Genomic DNA, 27,579 nt, shown 5'->3' on the forward strand with positions numbered 1-27,579 from the left:
GTTTCAAGTCCTAAATAAGTGATTATGCACTTTTCACCAAATGTAATGCCATTTTAACAACAGAGTAACAACTTAAATTACAAATATCATGAATGCTTTTAAAAAATCAGTATTCATTTGTCATAACAAGTGTGACTGAACTTAATCATAAAAAAGACCTGCTGACATTGAACTTTCATAGCATATAGCACTGTACAGCACAGAATGAATTTTGTGTGTTGGTGCTGTCTTGTTGTAAACTTATTCTATATTGGAAAAATGTCTATATTTTTTTCCTCATATATTTTTCTGTCTATTATTTATTTAAAGTAATAAGTATGTTTTTCTACATTTTATGTCCGAATGAAATGAAAATATTAATGTTAACATTAGTAAATTGAGGAAATAAAGGAAAATATATTTTTATTCATGGCACACTTTTTAAATAACAAACTTTTCATCTTTGGGCTTGGGGAAAGGTGTCAAATATTTTCAAGTCAAAATGCTCAAGTCCAAGTAAAGTCACGAGTCTTCAGTTTTTAAGTCCAAGTCAAAGTGCAAGTCTTTTTTGATTATGTCAAGTCTAAAATCATCAAAGTTGTGACTTGAGTCTGACTCAAGTCCAAGTCATGGTTCTGAAGTCCTCACCTCTGTTTTATGAACAGGGTATCTACAGGTATCACAACACTTAAATTCAATGTTTTTTAAGACTTTTTCTAGATAATCTTTTACCAAATTTAAGTTTTTTTTTTGTTTTTTTTTTAAATCTTGACTGTCTTATACAAGCATTGCAGGTAAGTATAAAGGCAAAAAAAAAAAAAAAGTAAGAAGTACATATGTGGTCCTGTATAGAGGTAGGTTTTATGTAGGAATATTTTTAGCAAATTAAGTTAGGTTAAACTAAGTTTAGCCAACCGTTAAGTACAAATATAAAGTAAAAAGACAATATTAGGTTTGTACCATCACTGGCTCATTTTGACAAAAATAAATTAAAAGATGGATTACTTAAATTAAATTAAATTGTTTGTGGCAAACAAATAAAAATTTAAGACTATTTAATGACTGTTAAGGCCTAATCCATGGAATGATACTTTAACTCAAGTAAGCCAAATGTTACCTTCGGTGTAGAATAATCTAATCAAAGCTGCTAAAAATATTTATAAAACATAACAAAAAAATACTCGCTATAATTGTGATTATGTGTATTTAACCACGAGAGCCTCCATGACGCGTGAATCCAAAATCTGGCATGTTACAAACTGAGATAAGTGAGAAATTGCACATCAATAACATCACTACATGGACACTGGTAGCATTGAAATACATGTTTATTCAGGTGAACTGACAGAATTACTTTGGATATAATGAAAAATAGTAATGTCTAGAACATGCACTTTGGTGTGTTTACATAATAAATATCGTCTCTTGACAAGCATTGCAAAGATAAAATACAGTATAGGAGCAGTGTCTGTCTGTGTGGAGTCATCTCAGTCGCCCAGGTAGTAACATATCAGAAAACTTTCCACTGGACTATTTTTAGGAGAGTTCAGAAAGTTCAGTGAATAGTTCTTCTTCTACATGACAACTGAGAAATGTTGTGGCGCAGGTAGTGAAATTCCTGGAAACACAGGCTTTGTATTTCCATAAATAGTGGAATGTGTTTTTCTACTAAACTACTATGTGAAAGATATGTGATAAAATACTGCGCAAGTGAAACTATTCTTTCCTATTCGCAACACTTGGCTTTCTTTCCTAAGAGGGTCTGAGCCCTGAGGAAGTCGGTACACCTCTCTAAGAGGATCACTTTCTCTGGATTACAAACAGCAGTAACACATGTTCTCTAACATCCAACATTACTCCCACATCCGGTCTCTGCACACGCGACAAGCCATCATGCTGCAAGACACACACGGTCACCAGTTGCCATGCAATAAATCCTGTTACTGTGAAGCTTATTATGCTCAGTGTTTGTTTACAGCGTGTCAGAGGTGTTGCCTAGTCTCTGTAGTAATTTCTAAAGCTGTGGTTATGGTGTTAAATTGGACTGAGTTATCCTGCCGCCCTCATGTATTTAAACGAGTAGATAACACAAAAACTGAACAATATAAACTTGGGATTTATTTCAGGGCTGTTGTATTGGATGATATGAGATTGTACAAGTGACCCTAATAAACTGGTATTGTATTGTAAATACCAGTTTACATAGAGATTGTTTGCATAGCACATAAGAAGGCAATCCAACATACTGCAGTTGATGGTTGAGTCCATCAGTGTAGCATTAAGGAGGCTACAGTAACTGTGGATGCAAAAAGAAGTTCTAACTTTATAGAGCTAAACACAAACTTATATTGTATAATATTAAAGAAAATACACATTAATAACATATAAAGTAATACATATTGGTGAAAAACATGACATATTGGAGATACTATATACACATTCAATAAAACTGTATTTTGCTCTCTTTGGGTTTACTCCATTATTATACTCAAGTATCAGTAACATGAGTCAAACAGAGGACGTGTGGCTTGGCGTCGTGAGACAAGTTGGCAAGCAGCTGAACAGTCTGTCAATACGCATTTTTAATATTCACACGTTCCCGTGTTTGCTTAAAGCTCATATGTCATTTTAAATTACAGGATCGTCATCATCATCTGTGTTTAGGTTTAATACATAGAGTGAAATAAGGCAAGCATGTGAGACATATAGAGCGCAGTATTTGAGCCAAAGGCACTTTACAGGTTGATGATAAACCTACTGGCTGACTGACCAACAATCTGTGTGTTGGCCCATCTGTCAGTTTCAGGCTCGTGAAATGATCCTCTGTAACTAAAAGGACATAAAGAGGCGTGTTCGCTGAAATAGCCGACCTAAGTTTGAAAATAATTATATAAAAAACACAAATCCTGTCTTATATGATTGTCAACTCTGGAAGTGCGACTAGCATCGCCACATTTCATCTATTTCTCCATCCCTCCAGCTGCTCTGCTGTGCGTTCACTTCCGGGCCACAGTCTCAGACAGCTTCTTCAGTCTCTTCTTCAGCTCCAGGGGGAACTTCTCGTAGCACTTCTTGCACACTGGCTTCATGTCAAACTCCACAAACTTGTTCCTGGTGAGGAAAACAGTTACAGCCACAGTTAGAGTTTGGATCTTTGATATTCGTCACTGCAAGCATGCACGTATCTATGTCAATGCTATGTCTGCGAGCATGAAAAATGCTTAAGGAAATTGCTGGGTTGTAGATTCACCCTAGAGCGCTGACAGGTATACATTTCATATCCTTACAAAACACTTCTGCAGCAGCACATAACCTGAAATGCTGATGTACAATGGGGGAAAAGAAACTAAACAAACTGTGGTCAAAAGTGATTCTTTTTACTTTTATTATATTTATTTTTATTATATTCATCCCCGACTGATCGGAAAAGAACTTTTGTTGTGACGTCTGTAACATCGTCATATTGAACTCCTTGTCCTTGAAAGATTTTGCCCTACACTATGTGATTTTTTACACATAGTGTAGGGCAAAATCTTTCCTAATTACATATCCTTTTGTTCATTGTAAAATTCCTGAGAATTTTTTATATGACTCCCTTTTTTTGGCCTTTTAGCTATTATTGAGTACAGATGGCAGACAGACAAGATACATGAGAAGAAAGAGGAAAAGGGATGGATGACGTGCAACAGGTCCCCTGCCAGAATCAAATCATGACCATTGTTCTTTTATGCTATGCATTTTAATTACTGTGCTACCAGGATGTCAAACGTCAAACTTGTTAGCAAATTTCAGTATTTCAAATTTAAATATCAGTGTTTGTGCAGACCTGGATGCATGTGCACATCTAATAAATTTTGTAAGGATTTCTAATCTTGACAGCACAGGGATTTTTGAACTTTTATTTTTAACTTTTCATGAGCTAATACACCTCATAGAATGACAACAATCATGTATCCCAATACTTTCTATATATTTACTAGTGTAGATCTACATGTAGATTACACATTTCTAAATGTTTTTATCAATGAAATAACACATTTCAGGAATTGTGAAGCCTTGGCAGAGGAAAAATTTGCTCCATTAATGCTTATTTTCTGTATTAAATGCCTTAATTCCACTAACACTGGCAAGCTCTCTAACCCCCCCCCTCCCAGCTGTCCTGGACGACATTTGCTCCCAAAGCAGATAATCACTGGCAGGACCAGGGCACGTGTTAAACCCAGAGGGACCTCAGCACTTCCACAGCTGGGGCCAGAAAGCTGCCGGAAGCGATTAAGGCTTTACCCTTTACGCCCAGACGGACCGGGAGACCCAGGAAACAACGCATTCCCTTCACCATGTGACTGATCTGATTTGCTTGTTTGCATAGCGGAGGTTACCAGCCTTAATCCTGACTAGTGTTTCTGGCTGAAAGCTGGTTATGTACTGACACATTTCCTGTGTTAGGTCACTCAAATACTTTCAGTCTGCGCATATTCACCTACTAAAGTCTGCTTTCATAATTTGGCTTGAAAGCCAGAGGAATTAACTATAGAGGTGTGAGGAATAAAAGTGGCTTTGAGTATGTTTGAAACTTGATGACAATGAAAAAGCAAAAGAAAAGGAAACAGAAAGAATGATGGAAACTGACCAAAGGAAGAGCAGTGGAAGTGAGGAGAAAGGAGAAAAAGAGGATCACAGACACATGGGTATCAGTAATTTCTTCTTCTTGTCTTTTGAGTCGCGTTCACGCTTGGCCAGCCGGCGTTTCATGTCGTCCGGCAGGCGTTCGTAGCAGTGCTTACACACTGGCTTCAGATCCACCTCCACAAACTTTTCCCTGACGGAGCAGGGAGAAGGGAGAGATGGAGATGGGTGTGAAAGAGGGGGGAGAGAAGAGGAAGGGGGAGAAAGACATTGAGGAGGCAAGAACAGAGTGAAGAAGAAGGGTGAAAAGGAAAAAAGACAAAGTTCAAGGGGGAGAAAAGAAAGTTGCAGAGGGCAAGGGAAGGAAATGTGGAACAGGAGAAGCACACATGGGGACAAAGAAGAGGGATGATGAAAGGAAGGAGAGGTGGAGAAACGAGTTCACAGAGAAACTGTGTTATAAGAGAGAGGTGAAAAATTCAGGAGTGAACATGATTGAAAAACAGACAGTTAACAGCAGCAAACAGTCCCAGATGCAGGGTAGTAATGAAAGAGAAAAATGACAAGCAAAGAGTGAGCTCGGCCAATTTCTGGCAGTTTTTAGAAAATAAAACAAATACCAAATGAGTACAAAAACTTGGGTACAATGTGTGGATTGATCTCACTCCACAGTGATGGTATTACTGTCTCTCAGACTGCTGTATTACTTACTTGAGGGTAAGCTTGGTGTTGCAGGTAGAGCAGGCAAAACAGTTGACACACCAGGCCTTGTTCAGGGCAGACACCACTGACAAAAACAGAAGAAACACTGTCACATGAGACACTGCTCAACATTACCATCATATGACTGGAGCTAAAAGGGTCTGGGTTAGTCTGAAATTTAAAAACTCATTTCTAAAAGGCAAGAAATCCACACACAATGAAAATACAGACAGTGACATATAAAGAGAAGCAGAAATAAAAGGCAATGAACAGCACAATGAGAGACATATTATCACTCCACCATAAAAGTTTTCTCACCATCTCCTTCAATGACACGATTGCAGTGGTAGCAAACATCTCCAAACAGCTGAGTGTGATGAAGGGAGAGGAACAGACAGTGAGCAACACGGTGACACATCTTATGAGTAATAAAATTCTGCAACACAATGCAGCACTGACAGACTTTATCATGGCTCATATAACATGCTGTGTTCGAAAAACATGCAAACAAGCACAGGCTACAGAGGCATTTTATAAACTTTGTAAAACTGGAAGCACAAGTATTGTGTTGGTAAAAAAAACCCCACTTACACTAGGTGGAGTAGTTATGTTGACTTAATGGGATCTTTCTGATCCAGCATACTTCAGATTGATAATTGTTTGAAGCAATGTCTTAAGAATGTCAAAGAGGACCTATTATGCTCATTTTCAGGCTCATACTTGTATTTTGGGCTTCTACTAGAACATGTTTGCATCCTTTAATGTTCCGGTAGCTCACCAGACAGGATGCATATCATTAAGGCTGAGTCTGGGTCTGAGTCAGGCCCAGGTCCTTTGCTGCATGTCATCCCCTCTATCTCCCCTGCCTCTCACTCTCTCTCTCTCTATGAAAATAAAGCAGAAATGCTAATATAAAATAACCTTAAAAACCCCACATTATTTTCCTCGTACTGTCTGTGCTGGAACACCTGTGTTCACCACCCTCTGTCTGATTCGCTCCATTTTAGTGCATCACTCTGCTCTATTTGTTCAGCCTATCTCCCACATCTGTGCTCTCGGTATCTCTGCACATCATTGAAGGTGGCTGAATGACTGTCAGGAAATATAGCGGCACTGTCTACCATGAAAAATCAATCAAGTTCCAGCAGGAATATGTCCTGGAATCAGGGTGAAATTAGCAATGTCGGAAACCAAGATTATATGTTTCCTTGACGTTAGCATGTAGCTACATGTAGCAGATGCTGTGTCTCAATTTGCGTACTTCTGTAAGTGCATTCACACTGAGAAGTATGGAAAAATGCAGGGCACTATGAGTACCCGGATGGTGCATTCAAAACGGTCAAGAAGTTGAGTGTGGAACTATGGACACTTCTTGCCCTCAATGGTCGCCATCTTGGCAACGTAGCGGAAGGGGAGGGACCACTTTACAAACTGAAAATAGCGGCCGAGGACTGTGCGACCGTGAACATCGCTGAATTGTACAAATACATGTGTTCCACTATACTGTTGTCGGACATAAGCCAGCAGTGTGTTTATTGGGTTAATTTAGCAGTCTGTAATGATGTGGTGCCGCGAACGATAACGTGAATGCTAATGCTAGTTTGCTAACTAGCTAATTTGCGGTCGTCATTTCCGGTGAGTGCACAACGGCCGTGTTTGGTTTGAGACAACACTACCCTGTCCAATTTGTGCACTACCCCAATGAGTACATAGTGCACATAGTATACTATATAGAAGTATACTAACGGAAGTACGTGATCTGAGACACACCAAGTGTTTGTGATGTAAACATTTGCAGTAATAACAAAGTTCATCACAAGCTAACGTTAGCTTGTAGGCCAAATTAGAAAAAGCATTGGAAACAGAGTAATAAGAACTGTAGGAAACCTGAGGTATTTGCTCACAGTGATTACTTCTACATACATTTACCTCATTATCTGTAACTTCGGCCTCATTTTCATATAAACATCTGACACTGTAACATTAAATATATATGATAGACAATAAGGAAGAGCATAATAGGTCCCCTTTAAGTCCAGTGAGTGGTGCCAAGCCAACTGTAACTAGTCTAAAGATTTTCTGGAATCATGTTATGTCATGTTGTTGATACTTAGTGTATGCTTGTGTGTGTCTAGAAATGTTCTAAAAATGTTCAGAAACAAGAAAAACTACATTGGGAACAAATTAAATGTCTCACCCAGAAATCCTCACATATAACAGTACAATTTGTGTGTGTGGCTCACCCAAAAAGATAAGATTATTCATGTTGTTTTTAACTGAAATTGAACAAAATGTTGGATTCATGTGCGATATTACTGACTGAAAAAATTACATCTCTGATTAGAAGTTGGAATGCAAACGCGTTGCTCCTAATTTTAGATGTGTCGGACTTTACAACATGACCACCACCCCCATCAATCAACCCATCATCACTTCCTACTGAGCTTGTTTTAAGGACTTAAAAATAAATGGAGACGTTTTCAAGACTGCCAAAACATAGCACAGTGTGTTTTAATTTCTATCTGTGTGTTCAACATAAATACTCCCCATACAGTTGAGTGTTACCTGGTTATAGTGTGTTTCACAGTAGGCCAGGCCCTTGCGTTCGTAGTGACGGTGTCCCAGGAAGGGTTTCTCACACTTAGCACACACAAAATGCTGCAAACAAACCCCACACCAAGCACACATGGTTAGCACAGCTGTCAGTCAGTACATTATCACATTCAGACCATGTTACAGGAAGCAGCACAGTCTGGCTTAGTCATTATCAGGTCAGACCACAACCAGATCAGTTCAGTCCAGATGTCCTGTTACTGCGTCCAAAGCAGGATACAGAGAGTAGAGAAGGTGGACAGGACAGTGAGCTCTAGAGGGTGTATTAATCCTCCAAACAGATATGTGAGGAATTAATGGTAGGGTGTGACAGAAACTAAGGGGGAATACGCCTTTACGCAACTGAATGATGATCCCTCACGTGTCTGTGTAGGAGGACACCTTAGATGAGTATTACAGAGTAGGCTTACGTTAATATGGATTTTTAAAAGCCAAAAAAAAAAGCTGAGTTTGATGGATGGCTTTGCTAGCCTTTTATTTTTTACATTTTAGATCTATACCTAAAATAAAATATAAATTTCCGACATAATTTTATTCTTATAGTGTATAAAACGCCTCTGACAGAACATTAGCTATCATCTGACTGTAACACTCTGCAGAGAATCTACTCAACCCATTAAATCCAAAATTTTTACTGCTATGTGAATACATTAGTTTTACCGCTTGGATCGTGACATTATTCAAATGTAATGCCTTTTTTTCAGTGAATAAAATAAGTTAAGCAATATAAAAAAAGAAAATCAAAGTTTGGCTTTCTTTTTATCTCATGCAGCCTATGTGTAGATATGTTCCATATGATATTTTAAAATATAGTGCAATATAAATGTTGAATTAGGAGGTAACTGGGTTGAAAACGTGATCTGGCATCAAGACAAAAGTTAATTTCAATCTGGCTTGTAGATCATGCTCTGGACACATCAGGCCAATCCTTAATCCCCTCACCATGTCAAAGTGTCTCTCACAATAGGCGCGACCACCTCGCTCATAGAACGGGTGGCCCTGAAATGGGCGCTCACACACAGAGCACACATGATGCTACATGTGGAAGACAGGAAAATGGCCATAAAATGTGAATAGACAGAGGAAAATACGCAGATACATGGTGGAATGATGCCAGACAGAATTTAACAGAGACAGACAGTTAATTGAGGCATGAAGTATACGGCTTGGAGATGGAACAAACTGAGCAGAACTGTGGAGATAAAGCTAGGGAAAGAATGAGTTACACATATAGCACACGTTACAGAGAAGTCATTGGAATGAAAAATGTAAATTGCATTTCAGCAGGAAAGTCACTGTAAATGTTGGGAACTTCAGAGACTTCTCTTTACAGATGCAGAAAACAGAGTAATAATCATTTCAAACAGAACATAGACACTTTAAAAACAGCCAATACCAAACAAATATATTCACAATTTCACATTCCTAAATGAGAGGGTAAATCCAGTGTCTCCTGAGCTTCAGGTAACTGAGGTTGTTTTGAAAAGTTTAACATCATACCTCCACGTGCCACTGCTTGCCCATGGCATTAACCACACGGCCCTCGATGGGTCTCCTACAGGCCCCACAGATAGGAACGCCCATCTTGTCATGGCAGGGCAGACAGTAGAGCTCCCCCTTCAGCTCCCTGGCATCAGCCGTCAGCTCCTTACTGCAGAGAAAAAAAGGTAACAACACTATATCAGCTCTGCTTTCAATCAGGTGACACAAAATAGCATGTTAACACAGTCTCATACACACATACTCACACACACACTCACACACACACACACACACACACACACACACACACACACACACACACACACACACACACACACACACACGAGGTTGTTTTCATAATGCTAGACACTTTCAGTCAGGCCACAGCACCGGTACGACACTTTGTATTACATAAATACAACTGCAATTACAAAGTTTGTCCACTAGAGAGCAGTCTTTAGTCATGATATTCATGGTTTATCTGTCTCATCTCAGTATATTCAACAAACTGGATCCTAGCATGAAAGAGTGCATAAACCTGGCAGCATCATAACGGCATAACAAATGAAGCGTGATCCTTATCAGAAGACCTCTATCTGTAAGTCTTAGATGTTTTCACAACCTGATGCAGCTTGCTCACACCATCTACTGCAGCATGATGAGGTCCTCCCACTGCCTTTATACACTGAGTGATTTATGACACTGACACAGCTGGACAGGTTTGTGTGTTTGGGTGTGTGTATGTTTACCCGCAGTTGTTGCAGTTGAAGTGATCAGGGTGATACGGGTCATTCTTGAACAGGAGAGGCTGCTCCTCAATAATGGCGTGACACTTCTGACAGATGTACTTGCCGAGGCCTCGAGCTTTCTCTCTGTTGTGACATGGACGACACAGGTGCCTGATGGGAGAGAGGGGAACAGATGAGAGAAGAAAATGACACGATAAAGGAGAGATGGAAGGTTTATTTATTGGATAGTTTACTGATCTTCTCAGATAGATCAGATTCTCTAGTGTCTAATGACCTTGCGTTCTAGTGCTAGTTCTAGTTCTACTGCTACTGGGTCACAGTTTGGTGTACACAGCCGTATGCAGACAGGCGATACGTAGACTGATGTGCGTAATGTGGAATCAGAGTTCACAAGAGAGAATTCTGTCCTGAAACTTTTAGCCGTATGTAGTTTCAGTACATGTTACTCACACTATGGTGAGCACAAATGATACACCGGAGTTGGAAGACCCATCTGTGGGTTCCCAGTCAGCTAAGACAGCAACAGAAAGAGAGCTGCGTATAAAATGAAGACGGTGTGTCAGCTTCGCTCCACCATTGTAAGGTATGTGAATGGAAAAACATCAGACATGCTAACATACCTTTGACTGCATCACCCAGAACAGCTGATTAATGGGATGATAAATGCCCGTATGAAAATCGAGTTATTGGGTTACTGGCCATTGTAATCATTCCTCCATTTGGATCCTCCATACTTTGTCTTTTAGTGCAAAGTTCCCTTTTTGTGGTATCGAGAGACTTTGGGTACTAAAAACATTGTAACATGGGAGGATGGCCACTTGATTTGTCTAGCACAAACTGCTGAAGCCTCATATTGGCTTCAGCTGAACTTAGTGGGTTTCGTATAAGGAACGAGAAGAAGAATTACAGCCACAAGAAAAAATGTGAACCCGTCCTCTCGTCCTTTTAAAACTTAAACATGATTTAGTTTCTCTTGACAAAACAGAGACGCAGGATAATGAAAAGGAGGTCAAGGAAGAGAAGGTTGTGAGAATGCTTGACATGGGCTTATAGAAGTTTTAGAGACATCAGTACAAGATAAAACTGCATTCTGCTTTGGATTAGACATTAACTAATTTGATTTGATCACCAGTGGAACAATGTCAACTGGTTAAGGAGTACACCAATAGAGGACTTGCACACAGAGAACAAAAAGATTCAGACTAGAGTCCTTTCTTTTTTAATGCTTCTAATGATGTCTTGAGGCTACGGTTAGTTAAAAAAATGTAGAAAAGTGCAGATATTTCAGCCCATATTGGACTTTCCTTAGTTCAAAACTGACAGCTGCTATACTTTCTCCCTCACCACCATCAGAGAAGAAGACTAACAAAGGACAGTTTTTTAAGGCGCAGGTCAACCCTTGTGAACCACTGGTTGTAGAGGAACTGACCTTCCAGCGTTCTTCACAAATCCAACATCAGCGAGCACAGCCTGGCAGATATCACAGCAGAAACAGTCTGGATGCCAACTGTTGTTCATGGCCTTGATCACACGGCCAATGATGAACTCGCCTTAAAAAAGAACAGAAGATTACAAGGGAATTTGGTCATGGATATTTATTGTTTAAAGGACATCCACTTCAAGCTCAAGCTCCATATGACCCTGAACTGGTAAACAAAAAGAATGGATGGTATTTACTCTCTGTTACTGCAGTTCCTGTACTTACCACACTGGTGGCAGCAGGGAGCAAACAGCATCTGGAAGTCATGCTCACAGTACTTTCTGCCCTCAAACTGTCAACAGAATACGACAATTTCATGCAATCAATTAAAGCACACAGCTGTAAATGAAAATAAAAGAATAACAATAACAACATACTGTATAATCATAAAAACATCTTCCCCTATATTATATAAAACACAACACTTACTAATAATACAGTATGAAATGTTGATGAAAAATGACAGCACCTATGTGTCTTGGTTACACAGCTAAAAACAGGACTTAATGTATGATGTTTTCTCATTAAAAATAAATTTCAATACAGAAGCGCCTTACGTCATACATTGAAACATCTATATTGCAGTTCCATTATATTGTGAATGAAAGAATAGGCCCTTTAAGCTAAGGCTGTTATATTTGATGAGTCTCATAAGTACAGAAAACAGTTCAGGGACAGGTTTTAATACAGTTAAACATATTCCACACAGCTCATGTACTAGAGGAGGAAGAAAAATTAAGATATGGCAGTAAGAAAGGTAGAACTATCAGGGCAGATTTTAATGAGCCCCGTAGGCTGTGTTTAGGCAAATTTAAGAAGTTGTGATTGTTTTTGATTGGGTCTTAGAGAGCTGCTTCTTGATTACTTAGCATAAAGGGCATTTTGGAGTAGCAAATCAAATCTGTCAAAAGAGTAAAAACTTGAGAAATGGATGACATCCATGGCATTATTTGGCAAGATGTGGTTGATCTATATCTTATCTTTTATGTTGCTGTAAATGTGCGACACAAAATGCAGATGTGGGTTCAGAAATCTAATTCAAATGTCCTAAGTCAAGTCTGCAAGTCTGCAAATCTACTACTCTGTGCAAGCATGGCTATACACTGTGATGAATAAACACTGTGGTATTACAAACAGAGAGTGCAACATAGCTTTACATTTGATGTACAAAAGCATTGCTTAATATAATACATGTGTTGAGAATACCAAAAACCATCTTTGTAGAATTTCTTCACAGTGAAAATGGTTGTAAATAGTTATTTGTTGTGGAGTTTATTTTATTTTTTCCACTTCCACTTCCATTCTACTAAGCCAAAACCAGTATGATCATACTTAAAACTTCTCCTCATAAATCAGCGGGCTACTACTGCTCAGCACAGAGGGAGGGGTAATATTCACCTGACTGCTGTTTATTTAAGGCAACAGGAAGAATTATTTACAGGGAGCAGAGGTTAATGCAGTGCTGTTGGCTTTGATGTTCATATTGACTGGAACATTAGAGACACCTTCTCTTTGATAAACTGACAGCACAGGGCAGCACAAGGATCTTTGGGGCCTGCCGGAGAAACATCTGGCCTTGCGTCAAGGCTGGTAGAGAAACAGCTTACTGGAACGAGCTTCTAATGATTGAATGCTGCAGTAAAGGGACAGTTCACCCAAAATCAACAATACACTCTGCACAGCGATACGGTTGGCAGGTGTAGTTCAGCAGAGATAAAATAGTTCCGACATGAAACTGCTCACAACAAGGTCTGTGGATTATCTTGAGTAACTGGGTCATGATTTCTGTAAAGAGGCATTGCTGTTGAGTTTTTTCAAATGTCAAATCAAAGCTGAGTGCCATCTAGTTCAATTATATTTGAGAGAAGGCAGACATCTCTACAGCAATATCTCAGTCAGCAACTCACACAAAAACAATCTAGACTGAAAAACATGTGAGAGGAAAAATATATATTTTTGGTTTTGAGGTGAACTGTTTCTTAAAGGTTGTGCTCAGTCGTTTTTATTTACCTCAACGGGATCGTGTGTTTCTTTGTCTAAGGAATGTGCACTAACAACAGCCTTGCACTAAACAGTCAGTTACCTAACTGTCTGGAAAGAAAAAGCCAGTTCATTGACCCAACACAGCCATTTGAAATGTATTCCGAGCTGAAAAGACAAGTGTAACCATGGTAAGATACATCTTTTCAGGGCGACTTCTGAGTTCAGACAATAAATCCAAACATCATCTGAACCCACTGACCTGTACTCACATGCTTTAATGTTAACTGTGTATTGAACTGCTGGGCATGTAGCGAATGTTTGAGGCATGTCTCGACCAATTTCAATCCATTTTAAATTGATCCACAAAGGCTTAAAAAAGTCCAAACAATTGGCGATACTCATGTTTATTGTAACCCCTTGCCCTCCAGGTGTATTTAAACCTGTCAGTTACTGCAGCTTTTATTAGATAATGAACATCACACTGAAAAGACATTGATGAGTGTTACCTCATAGAAGAGTCCCTCTGGGAACTGTTGGAAACACTGGGCGCACACGAAGCACTGCTCATGGTAAAGTTCCCCGTTGCTGTTCACTATCTTCTCAGCCGGGGCAAAACCACTCTTGCAGCGCTCACACATGGCATTGGCCAGAGCATTGGCCATGTTGCTGAGAAGGAAAAAAAAATCATACTCAGCATCAGAGTCAACTTCAAAGTCAGAACACTCACAGGCATTAACATAATTAATATGATAAGGAGAAGCAGGGAATGCAATATTAACCAAACGAAGCCTTACTGCAACCAATACAACACAGAGCAGATAATGACATTTACTGTACCCATGTTTATGGAAACATTGATTCAACTCATAAAACCTCAGGTCAACTTCAATGCATTAACCAAGGTCATGTCAGGACACAATTACACTAATATTTTAACATCTATCGCATGTTTCTTCTGTCATAAAAACAGCTGGAAGATGTACTCAACACACGGAAAGCGGAGAGGAGAGTGAGGAAAATGTGATGTAAGAGCTTATCAGCCCATGCAAACACACACACACACACACACACACAATATATTGGTTCTAGGTTTATTTTGGCTCTGCTTATCAGGGTGTGGGGATCACTGAGGTGGGAACCATACATGTTGCCTTTTGAGAGACAAGCTGGAATTATTGCTCATTAATCTGCAATGTGTCAGGAGTGTATCTGTAAGTGATGTATGCACAGCATGGATCAGTACCATGTAACAAACACTAATCTGACAACCTCAGATTACAGTTTTAAGGAAAAACCTGGTGAGACGTAGAGTTAGTATGACATATGAAGCCAATCCTGCCCTTTCATTAAACAATCAGAATTGTTTTATTGCCTCTCTGCGAAACATGACTAATAGATAATAATTTTTTTTTTTATATTGGAGGCACTGGTGCCAGAACCTGCAACTCAAATGTGGTCACACCCAAAAACATGCTAGAGGGCTTCATAAAAAGGTTTTCATTTATGCTTAGTTTTCTGCTCATCATCACGTGTTAGTTAGTCACATAGACGTTGAAAAAAGCCCTTTAACTTCACTTATGCTGGAGGGTAGTAATAAAAAAAAACCCCATCTGATTGACACCTGACTTGTAACAATTACTCTCATTTATGTCTTTCACTTACACAATATTTTCTAATCTGGAAACCTACACTATCCTGGAAACAGAATAAATACATACAGAAAAATGTGCCATGCAGTTGCTAAATGGTATGTCGGTTTAAATTTACAACACCTAGTTTTTAGAGTTGTTGACAAGGTTTGGGAATTTGATAGAAAGGAAGTCATGCTATCAATTAATGCTGCTCACAGCTGGCTGATAGGACCAGTATGTATCTGACTGAGGTAATCTTACATTTGGACCATTCTGGATACGTCTCTATCATCTCATGGTATATTAAATACTGAACCTAAATCCATGTTGATCCTTTCATAGTAAGGATAAAAAACAATATAATGGAAATGTTCTGGACCAAGCATAAGCAGCCAATGTTCGAAACTGCAACATACTGAGGACGCCCAGTAGAGCCTGGCAGATCACGCAACCCATGTACATCCCTATCTAATAATGGCAAAATGCCAAAAAAAAAAAAAAATCTTTAAAAAACTGAAACATACTAGTTAATCAACAGCAAAAGTACCAATGCTGATGCACACAAAACAGCACTGCTTAATCCCTGAATCAAACTGGAAGTAAATGAGGACATGTTGCACACATAGGTGTTGAAAGAGAGAAGGAAAAAGGAAGAGAGAATGGTGGGACCATCCTGGCCACTCTGCTTTGTTTTAAAGGTCAGAATACCAAAGTGTATCCAGGCAACACACACATACACACACATACACACACACTCATACACACACACACACACACACACACACACACACACAAAAGACGGTGTAGGATTTTTATGGAGTGATACCATCTGTTCATATTAACTTAGTTACATCAATTTGGGAATAACCAAGAATTCCAAAAAATCCCAGACACACTGCTCATCACTTCTTCTTTTTGTTTTGGTTTTTTTTTGGGGGGGGGGGGGGGGGGTTTACTCTAAAATGCTCATTATTTTAACAATGCACGTCTCAGTTCTATCCAATGTCTCACAGTATTGGCACTACAAAAAGGTTTACTGGCATACCCTGTTTAAAGCACTGACTACATTGAAACAAGATGTAGGTATAAGCTCGGCTTCCATCTGGGTCCACTCCTCAAAAATTTATCAAATACATATTGTTCTAGATATACCCTGTCTGGCCTGATATCACACACACAGACAGCCCTGCCCTATCCAAAGGATTTTAGGGAGGAAGTGACACATCCCTTAGGCATTTCCACCCTCCTATCTGCCTGTAGCACCCTGCGTGAGTGAGAGACAAGCCTATAAGTATAAAATAAACTAGGTTTTCTTGCAAAGGCCAGGTTCACAGTCCTTATTGCTGTGGCACCCACTAAAAGAGCAGATTTAAAGTAAACCAGCGTAGACAGACCAGTTAGACTGAGGGACTCATAAGTGTTACAAGACAGATACCATCCCTCACTAGCTTCCTTTCCACAGCCAATTGTGTTCCACATTTGTCGAGCCAAAATCTGCCAAGCACTGACCCTGGATCGGACTGCACTGGCCAAGGGCTTTGTCCCCCTGCACCATCCAGGTTCCCCAACAGTTTACTAACTTCACTGTACTTTAAGGATTAGCTGACTGAATTTCTTTCAGGTACAAATTTACTCCTGGATCTCTACTTTTGACTTTTCAGGGTTTGGGTGATGTCTACCACACAGGTTTTAACAAGTATAATATTAAAATTGAATATCAGTTTGCAGCAAAAGTCTCTGGCAAAAATCAGGTATTGTAACCAGACAGACAAAAGTAGGTTCGAAGGTTAGAAAATCCATATGATTCTACCTCTACCCTGTTAACCCCCACATGCTGACCTGTGACTATAAATGGAGGCTGGTTCTGGTTGTCAGCAAAGGGAAAGGATGCAGACTATCACTTGTGTTATGAATACCTTCTGTTCCCTCCACCCTCCCTCCTCTGGTCCCCACGTGTCTTCACTTTGCTTTCTATTGCAGCTCCTCTACTTTCTCCTCTGTTGTCAGCGCTCTGTACACATCTGCGAACACTATATGTGCTGTAAAATAATCCATCATTATTTTAAACTCCTATGACAATGTTATGGAAAAAGACGGGGACCTAGATATTGCTGACAGCTGTCTGAATATTCAAAGCTCTGTCGGTGTCTTTTCACTATAAAGTCCTAAGTTGTTACTGCGTACTGTTTTGACCAATTTCAGACTCCAATAGCACAATACATTTTTGTTTTCTTTAACTCAGAAGTAAAAGCCAAAATCTAGTTTGTGTAGACACAGGGAGAAATGTTCAAGTACCACACATAGGGACTGATGTCTCCATATCATCTCATCTGCTGAGACCTAACACCAAACAAAATTTGATTTGTCAGTCTTTAACACTGTGAAAGACAACTCCAGGCTCCAAAATGTCCCGTCACAAACCTGTGGGTGACCCTGTGCCCGTGTTTTCCTTCAGCCTACATTGACGCCAGATCAGTCAGAAATATAGTACGTATATTTAGCCTTCCTGCCCCTCATGCACACATACTTGGGATGCCAGTTGACATATTCTACTTTGCATAACAACTTGGCACAAAAATAGCCCGTCCTGTGTGCTCCCGTCCTGTGTGCTCCCGTCCTGTGTGCTCCCGTCCGGCAGCGCTCAGAGCTATTCCTGCGCAAACATGGCACCTAGGGCAGCTTAAGTGAGTCAAACTTGCCGGTAACGCTGGCTACATTTGAATTCTTCACATTCTGTAACACTGCAGTAAGCTCAGAGCGTACGCACTAACACCATGTCAGTGTATGAGCACACCAAATTTCTTAACAAGCACATCCATTACCTCATGCCATTTTTCCTGCTATCACTTTAACTGGCATGTCACTTACCAATGTGTACAATTCTTAATCTGTGATGGTACCACCACACAGCCACAACCACAACTGTCCCAGTCACTGCTCCGTGATACTTGCTCAGAGATACTACAGTTACTACAATGACAATTGAGAGTGGAGGTGTGTCCCTGAGAATGAAACAGCCTCACACCTATCACATTAAATCCATAATAACTCAGTACTTTTTGGTGGAAAAGCAGCTTTAATTTCCTTTAAAGGTAAGTGTCATCATCTGGGTAAACCTTTATTTTGGTCAACAGCTACCTACAGTGCTTTAACCCTTGTCCTCCCAACTATGTACTCACAAGCGAGCATAAAAATCACAAAACTCCTTGTAGACTTTGACATCGCTCTTTCGTCTCTGGGACTTGGACACCGGCACCTCAGCCTCTCCCCCGTCACCGCCCTGCAGCCTCTGGTGGTAACCGTTCATCTCCCCATGAAGAACATGGTCCGGGGCCTCTCCATCCTCAGGTATTGATGGCGGCAGGACACGACCGTTTATCTCCATGCTCATGTACAACAGTCTGAATTAAGTGCTGAAGTCCACCTAACACCTAAATTAAAATTACTGCTGTCAAAAAGCTGAATTCTAATAAAAAAAATCCTCTGTGCTGTTCAAGGCAAGTTTCCAGTAATGGGAATGGCAATCCAGTAAGCAGTGGGAGCTGTAATCCACATCGCAAGAAGGAGACCGAAACACTGATCAGGCTGCGCTGGGAGTACTCTCCCTCTCTCCCTCCCTCACACACACACACACACACACACACACTCCCTCTTTCCCTCATTCCCACATCAACTCTTGCTCTTTTTTTCTCTCTCACACACTCACCCCCCTCCTGTCACACTCACTGTCTATTCTTGGGCAGGTTACTGACACTAAAGAGCCCACCCTGACGCCAGTCCAGACAGAGGTCACTGTGCCATCACACACCCATGCCTGAGCTGTGTTTTTTTAAGGTTTTGCATCCCTGATATCTACAGTCTATGACTAATATCTACCCGTGCTTTCAGTCTCTGTGTGTGTGTGTGTGTGTGTGTGTTAAACAGCTGGAACTCTCAGCTTTCTGGGAGAAATAACAACGTGGCTCTAACTCCAAGTATTGTGCAAAGTGGGAATGTCGCATGAGAAAGCGGAGAAGCTTAAGTGGTATGATACCAATATGACAGAAACAGAACAGATAACGCATCACTGTTTATTTCAGCTGATGTATAAACACACTGAGGAAGGAAATCAACATACAGGGGCTGAAATTGGCCCAGATATTGCCTAATCAACCTCCTGATGTGATGCAATGTAATCTGGTGAATTACATATTCATAGTTTAACAGACAGATGCTACGCTGTTTAGGCCATCTAAACTGATTTAATGCAGATTTTTAACACTACTAATTTCAACTGCATGCATGCTTCCCTTGGTTGGTTCGGTCTTAGCGCACTTTCACGTTCACCAATTCCAAATATATCTTACCCCACCACTGGTAAACCACGTGATGTCATTGTTTATGAACTGCTTATTTTTTCCTGACAGGATTAAAACAGGATATAATGGAAACATGCGTCTACACCAAGTGAGCCAACAGAACGGCTCAAAGCATATATCTGAGGCTATCTACAGCTACAATTATAAAATATGTTAATGGTCCTCAGAAACCCCATTTTGGACGATAGACATTCCTTTAAACCCACAAATCCGTGTCTCCTCTGGGTAAATGATAGCTCTTTATGTGGTTACACTCAACTGGCATCTCAAATTAATGACCACTTCCCAAACCATCAAAACAACATCAAGCCAGATCTGGAAATACACTCCAGCGAGACAAACATGTTCAACGCTCCACTGGGAAGCAACTGCTGTGTAAATCCTGCAAAACTAAGGGATGCACAATAAACACATAAGTCTATAAAGAGCCAAAACGCAACGTTCTAGATCTGTGTGTGTGTGTGTGTGTGTGTGTTTCCAGCTGAAACATGTCTCTGAGTCCTTCAGTATAACAGTCTTCTACATGACTCCATAATTCTACAAATAGACAGTTAGTGAAGCCTCAACTCCAAACTAGGTGCTGGCAGCTGCTGTTTAGTGTCTGTGTGTGTGAGAGAGAGTTTGTATACATAGTTGGGGCCAACTCTACCTCCTCTGAAAGAGGCTGCCAGACCTCAAATCATCCAAAGCCATCAATTCACATTTGAAAGTTTAAATCCAGCATTTTAAAACTGGGAGTGATTTGATTTGTTTCTTAAATGCATCATCTTTTCTACGTGCATCATATAAGCATTTTTGTCGGGGCTCTGAAATGAATGACATAATGAGCCAAACATCACACCAGGCACCACCTATAGCTACAAGAGCCTTTCAAAAACTGAACAATGACTGCAGAAATGTCTCCTGTCCTGAGCTGGGGCTCTGCTGGGAATCTCATCCACTGGGAACCAGTGTTGATTGACTGCGGTACAATGGACAGAGGGTGGGTGCTGAACAGGAAGCACACGTAATCTTTCCTCCAGATTAGAGACATTGCCATGCCGCAGGGTGTTCCACCTAAAAATGTGAGCTAGGGAGCTTATCAGCTCTCTGGTGTACAGTGTAACATAAAATTATTAACATCTGATTTGAGCTAAATCAAACTTCAGCACTGAACATTAGTAGCATTAAATTCATTTTAGAGCAAATAGAATTAGAGTCAAAATAATTAGACTGGGGGTAAAAATAGCACTGCAACACACTGTTCTTTCTGACCAACTTCCAATTACCACAGCTGACAAGGGATTAGACAACACTTTTCCACAGGGATAGAACAAAAAAGTAAATCAGAATCTTTCCTTTCTCTCTCGCTCTGGGATACACACACACAAACAAATAGACAGGGCAATAAATCAAAGTTGCATAACATGGAAAGCTCCTTCTAATGAAATAGACAAGAAGACAAAACATGCTCTTGCATCTGCTTAAACAGTAAATTCCTTCGTGACAGTTTGTAGTTTCCACTCGGCAGTATTGTTATGCTAGTGCTGGACATACTCACATACTCAGCCCTCGCTGACCACAGTGCCAACCACCAACCACAGTACAAAGAAAGTGGATTATCACTTTAAATAGTACAAGAATAAAAACAAAAACACATTTGTATGACTAAAATAACAAAATAGCTCAAGCTTGCTTGTCAGAGAGGACTTGATTTTTGTGAGACTCACTTGGTATCATTAGCATTTAGACAGGTGACTTCACCCTAGCTGATTCTTGGTCATCACTGATACACGACAGTGTTCAGTCAGGTCAGTGGATAAGACCACACAAAAATCATGCTGTAGCCAAATAAATGAATGAACAGATATTAGCTAAAAGAACAAAGGTATTAATGCCTTACTGAGAGAGAGACAGAGAAAGAGAGACAGAAAGAGGAGAACATAGAGAGGAGTCCTCTCAGCCAGCTGGTCCTGAGGCTCACCTCTAACAGCACAAGGCCTCAGGACAACCCTCACACAGTCCAGCCAAACCAAATTATAGCTTAAGAAAAAGAAAACTACATCAACTATTGGACATCTAAAACCCAAACCAAACTTCAATGCTATTTCGCCCTAAACAGATAGTACTCGAAGGCAAACTATCTGACCGCTGTGAGAGATGAGAAACTGAGAAAGATACTGACTATGTACAGACTCAGTGATAACAGCCTGGACGTAGAGACTGGCAGACACAGACAGACCTGGCTACCTAGAGAAGATAGGCTGCATCAGCTCTGTCCTCGGAGACAGGTGGAGACAGAGCAACATTGTCTGCTGCAAGATTTTGATACACCCTCTGACCAGATTAAATGCAACATCTACTTGTAGAAAATAGTGTCAGCGCCATAGATGCAGGAGGTTATGTCGCTGCATGTCACAGCCTAAGAGACAACCAACACAAAAACATATGGTTCATCTCCTTACAGATCACACTCTGCCTTTTTATTTACTACTTCACTTAATGGGGGTTTTTTTTCTTTAAAATGTATGTATGTCTATGCATTTGTAATATTACACTGTTGTTAACTGTTTTTGAGTTTCCACTGAGACATAGACATAGAAAGAGAGACAGGGAGTGAGAGGAGAGTGAGAATGTGAGCACTGATATGAATGTCAACCTGAGCTTAAAAATGGCCACAGCACCTGTCAGCAGTCGACAAAGTGTCTCTGGTTTATTCCCGCTGCAGGATAGGATTTTCAGGCTTCCTTATTGGGTCACTAAAGGTCACTGTTGAGGTCACAGGTCAGGTCACTTGGAAAATGTAGTAGGAAATACAGGCTACTGTTCCAATGGACTGACCTCTGTAGCTATCATGGAGGTAAAGCCATTCATTTGCAAACAGAGACGGATTTGTGTAAATAATCTAGTGCAGTGATTCTCAACAGCTATGTGGGCTTGGCTCCCACAGACAGAAACATTTAACTCAAAACCACACTGACAAGCATTTGTCTTACGTTTTCCATCTGCAAAGACACACAAAACAAAAAGGCACTGGGGTATAAAAGGCATGGGACCTTTGTAGCCTTGAATTTTAAATATATAAAACAATAAACTATAAACAAAACAAACTATGGACATTTTATATAGTGTGTGTCTAAAACAGAGATGCCACAACCCCTCAGACAAGGGTTTGTTTCCAGTGTAAGCCTTATAGACTATATCACTGCTTGATCTGCTTGGCACAGTAACAGTAGTCCTGTACTGTGGATGAACCTCCATTTACTCCATGAACCTGGAAGTATTTGTATGCATTTGGTGCTTGGTTGGTGTTTAATTTGGATTTGTCCAATTAGCTTGTTGAATTCTTGGTTTCCCACTTAACCTTAACTACTTTTCTTTATACAAATTTTGACTGTGTCTATTTAATAAGGAAGGATTAGGCTGTAATACATACACAAGTCAGAAAGAGAAACCACAGTTATCTGAAGAGAGTGGGGGAATATCTGCAGATAACTTCACATTGCTCTTAACTGAGCCAATTTAAAAGAGTCCCAGTGTTGATATTGTGGCCAAAATTCTGACAAATATGAATAAAATATAATTTTGATAAATGCTTTGTCATAACTTTTAATTGAAGCACACAACCCTCCAGCTGGTATGGTATTTGGTATTTGTGTAAAGGTTGGCTGAATGAATCTGTGTCTGCAGACTACTCCTGTCCTCTAAATTTCTGGACCCAAGCAACAACTGTGGCTCTCAGCCGGTACGAGACAAGGAGATTCAGGCCAAAGAAACTAATCAAACACACCCTGCTCACACACCCTCACTCCCCCTCACCCACTGTGTCAACAGCAACCATGGCAACAGAGACACGAGGGCTGCTTGGGCAAAACCATTTTTCCTTTGGCAAGCATAACAAGTTTGCGCACGCACACGCACGCACGCACGCACGCACGCACGCACGCACGCACGCACGCACGCACGCACGCACGCACGCACGCACGCACGCACGCACGCACACACACACACTTAACCCTCAGTGTCACACACTGATTCAATGACTGGGCAAACATATTTCATGACTAACATTTCCTTTGTTTTGCACTTTTTGTTCCCGACGCCCACTTTGACTTACACTATCAAGGGTCAGTTCCACTTAACTACAGGACAGGCTGGAACACATACAGCCCAAAGGATGACGTAACATTTTATATCTAGTTTCTAATGGTGCCACTCAATAATACCTTTGTGGACTTAGTTCTGTATTCATTTCATACCACAACTGTTTTCACAGTAAGCACCATAGACTGTATATGAAGATGGACGGCATGACAGCTTTCCAAAAGTGAAGCTAAAACATATTCATCACCCCCTGTTGATTGGCTGTAGTATAGGTCATAAACCCCATCCTCTAATGCTAGCAGGTTGGACACGGGCCAAACTAAAAGGTCTAAGTACACTTCATTTTTAAACAGTGGGAGGAAGTGGAGCCGTGTCGTCCATTGTTATGCACAGTCTACGGCAGCAGTAATTAAACCTTCTTACCATGTTAAGGCTGCACAATTGTGAATAATATTTTTAAGGACCTAAGCACTTTTTAAAATACAAAATTAGGTACGGCATTAGCCTGTATATGGCTCCTGGCATAAATTTCCTGCTAGTTTCAATGGCTTTAATAACATTGTCACTATTGCATTTTGTAGACTTTACAGGTGGTTTGATTTGTGATGTTACCATGCTATGGTTCAGACAGGCCCCCAGGAACACCACTTAGCCTTGCGTCCCATTTTTCCCAGTGGCCACTTGTGGTATTACAGCGAAAGAGCCCCCTGCATCCCAAAAAGCATCTTCCCCATTGATCACCATTATAAAACAGACATCTGTAAAACTGTTGACAGGACACCTCTGAATGCAAACAGGGTCAATTATGACACTTTCTATTGTGATTTTTTGATCAATGGAGGTTTTGTATTTGTAAAACTTTCCTCAACCCGATAAAAGTGTTTTAAAAATTTGTGACATCATCACAATGTAAAGTCTATGAGCCAAGCTCATACTCACGGGAGAAACACTACTGTGCATATTCAGTGGGCCGCATGCCATGTAAATAAACCTGGAAGCTAGAAACTTTTTTCGGCGTGTGCGCCAGACGAGCAAGTTCACTGGAATGAACAGGTGCCAACTTGGCATCCGGGATATTACCATCAATCTTTGGGTTCAAACTGCAAAGAATATTCGTGTGAATGTCATCGTGTTTAAATCGGAAAAAGTTCCACAGCAGGATGGGATTTTGCTTTGCTACAAGCACATTTTTATGAAAGCTAAAATATGTATATTCTCTTTCTCATCACTGCTAACAGGGCTTTCTTGATTCTGCTTCTCCTAAAAATTTTTTTTACTATGTTACTGTTTTGTCCTCCTTTCTCATGCTTTGTTTCTGTTTCTAATGTGGTTTCACGCAGTTGTGCCATTCACTGCTGCAACCTACTGTGGAAAGACATTTGAAATAATGGTTTGGTGTGGACAAGCTGTACATTTCTGAGTCTTGTGCTTCGCTTGCTAAACGCAGAGACCCTGCATAGTTGGATATTATCACCTCTCCACAAGTTTAACTTTTATCAAATGATACTTAGTGAAAATATTGTGCTTAGGAAAGACTTTGCAGTGTGCAAACAATGTGAAAGAAGCCATCTGACACCAGATTATTTTTGCATTGCATCAGAAGGAGAGAGGCTATATGGCAAGAAATGAAGCATTTGTGATTTGACTGGGGACACCTTTACAGCGAGAGCTCCCTCTTCCCACATTCCTGACATTACTACATTCCACTAATCACTTCAGGATCACTCACACACACACACACACACACACACACACACACACACACACACACACACACACACACACACACACACACACACACAGAAAGAGACTGACAAAGGGAGAGAATGGAGGAGACAGATAAGTGTTCTAAAAGACATTAAAAACATCAGCAGATGTTACTGTATTGTGAAACCAATATTGCAAAAGACTGCATATGTTGTACGTTGTCTATCGCTGCTGGTCACACAACTTGGAGGAATTCAGCCATCAGCCGCAGTATTTACTGATCAAACACTCCACCACATCTCACCTTATCTGTCTTTGTCAATACAAGACACACAGAAAAGGACTTTTTCTCAGAAGTTCTTTGTAATGATAGTGTTTCTATAGCAACACAAACAAACCCTCTCTGATTCATTGGTGTCAATCAGCTCCAGCTAATAACAAAACCAACCCAACTAACCACAGAACACCACATTAAAAACATTAAGAGCAAAAGGTTAAGCCCACTTTAATAGTTCACAAAACCTAATAGAAAAACCTATTATGGTAAGAAGAAAACTTTTCGGGGAAAATAAGGACATTGGAAACGGGGAGTAAATCATATATTAGCCGCCAAACACAGAAGTGTGACACAGGAAAGTTACCTTGCAATGAGCAGAAGAGAAACTTTGGGATTGGTTACTGTTGGGTCATCAGCTGATTGTAAAGGTAATGAGAAGCATTTACATACGGCATTTTAAAAAGGACCCAATAAAAAATAATCGTAGCTTCTCAGACAGCAAATGGGGATACTGGAAATTGTGACAGGTATAATAAAAAAAAAGTTTTACAAGCACGGTATGGTTTTTGTTAATTTCGTTGTCCTTGTGGTTCCTTGTACCACCATAGTTTTCTATCTGGAGCCATTTAAGACTATTTCTAGTTAGCTTAGTTCTAGTTAAAGTGTACATTGTTTGGTACAAATTTTGAAGGACTTACTAACAGGTGGTGGTCAGAATATCGGCAACACAACATAACATAATGTGAGTTAAACACCAGCACAAAAAACACCCATCACTGAGCTGAATCAACATTTTTAAAATGCAGTCTCGTCAATCATTTCACAGAGGGTTAAAAGTTTCTCAGAGGTAGACTCACCTGAAGCTGTCCCCTGCCTGGCTTCCATAGCTGTCTGGTCTCTCCTGTCTTCGTCTGTACAAGTCTGAGTTTGACAACTCTTTCAGCCTCAGAGAGTTCATCTCCCCTTCGCCTCTCTCCCTCCCTTCCTTCCTGCCTACCCCTTGTCTGCTGTGAACGCTCAGTCCACAGCAACACTCCAAAGGAAGTGTGTGTCAGTGCTCGATCCAAATAAAAAGATGAAGTATAGTGCCACTCTCGTTCTCTCTCTCTCTCTGTGTCAAACACACCTCCAGGGCTCACACCCTTGAGGAAGGACATACGCAGAGGTGTGGTTTCAACAGCCTGCACACCTATCAAATACTTCTTGCTCCTCCTCCCCCTCCTGCTGCAGGTAGAGGGAGAATGCCTCGGAGAGAAGGAGGAAGAGTCGCAGAAGAAGAGAGGGGCATTGCCCTCTCTTGCCTTTACCCCCGCTGTCTCTATTTACCTCCTACTTCTTTCTGGCTCATTCCTCTGTTTAAAAAGAAAGCCAGGCGGACAAGGGAGAGAAAACAGGCTACTTCCCACACACATAAATACAATGGAAACTGTAGTACTGACTAACTGACCATGGGGAATAGAGATGAACTTATTGTCCTAACAGTGTCATTTGAGGTCAGCATCAGAGCCTGAATCATACTAAATGTTTGAAGCTAAATCTAATATCTTCACTTCAGAGATAAAAAGAAGAAATCAGTCACCACTTACACCTTATATAGCACTTTTGGTAAGGATACCTCATGTTTCATCATGAGAGCTGTGACAAAGACTTGTACTAAGGCAGGATATTTTACAGGTGAACAATAAACTCACTGTATTTAAATAACCATAAAATTCCATCTAGGTCTATAAAAACTGTAGGCTATGAACTGCAGCTTTCTTTTTACATTGACACATACATCGACAAGATTTCACACAATATGTGGCTGATAAATTCAGCCAGCAAGCAGTCTTTTTTTTTTTTTTTTTTTTTTTTTAAAGATATTTTTTGGGCATTTTTAGCCTTTAATTGATAGGACAGACAAGTGTGA

The 27,579-nt window shown here is 40.3% G+C and overlaps 1 protein-coding gene across 6 annotated transcripts in view; it reads right to left on the bottom strand.

Moving 5' to 3' along the window:
* Positions 1 to 1,289: 1,289 nt before the first annotated feature.
* lims2 (LIM and senescent cell antigen-like domains 2) overlaps positions 1,290 to 27,579 on the bottom strand; it is a 32,783-nt gene continuing 6,493 nt past the window's right edge. For 2 of the 6 annotated variants that reach the window (XM_050049794.1, XM_050049795.1), the window contains exons 2-11: positions 14,121 to 14,280; positions 11,857 to 11,923; positions 11,581 to 11,701; positions 10,152 to 10,301; positions 9,421 to 9,571; positions 7,873 to 7,965; positions 5,626 to 5,674; positions 5,317 to 5,392; positions 4,610 to 4,798; positions 1,290 to 3,090 (exon numbers count right to left, since the gene is read on the bottom strand). In XM_050049794.1, the coding sequence (XP_049905751.1) occupies positions 4,654 to 4,798; positions 5,317 to 5,392; positions 5,626 to 5,674; positions 7,873 to 7,965; positions 9,421 to 9,571; positions 10,152 to 10,301; positions 11,581 to 11,701; positions 11,857 to 11,923; positions 14,121 to 14,280 (1,012 nt within the window). In that variant the 3' untranslated portion in view covers positions 1,290 to 3,090; positions 4,610 to 4,653. Of the gene's footprint in view, positions 3,091 to 4,609; positions 4,799 to 5,316; positions 5,393 to 5,625; positions 5,675 to 7,872; positions 7,966 to 8,862; positions 8,956 to 9,420; positions 9,572 to 10,151; positions 10,302 to 11,580; positions 11,702 to 11,856; positions 11,924 to 14,120; positions 14,281 to 18,424; positions 18,891 to 26,527; positions 26,888 to 27,579 lie in introns of those variants that run through there. The other 4 variants (XM_050049793.1, XM_050049791.1, XM_050049790.1 and 1 more) reach the window with 4 other exon arrangements.

This window comes from Epinephelus moara, chromosome 7, assembly GCF_006386435.1.
Source record: "Epinephelus moara isolate mb chromosome 7, YSFRI_EMoa_1.0, whole genome shotgun sequence".
NCBI classification, from domain to species: Eukaryota; Metazoa; Chordata; class Actinopteri; order Perciformes; family Serranidae; genus Epinephelus; species Epinephelus moara.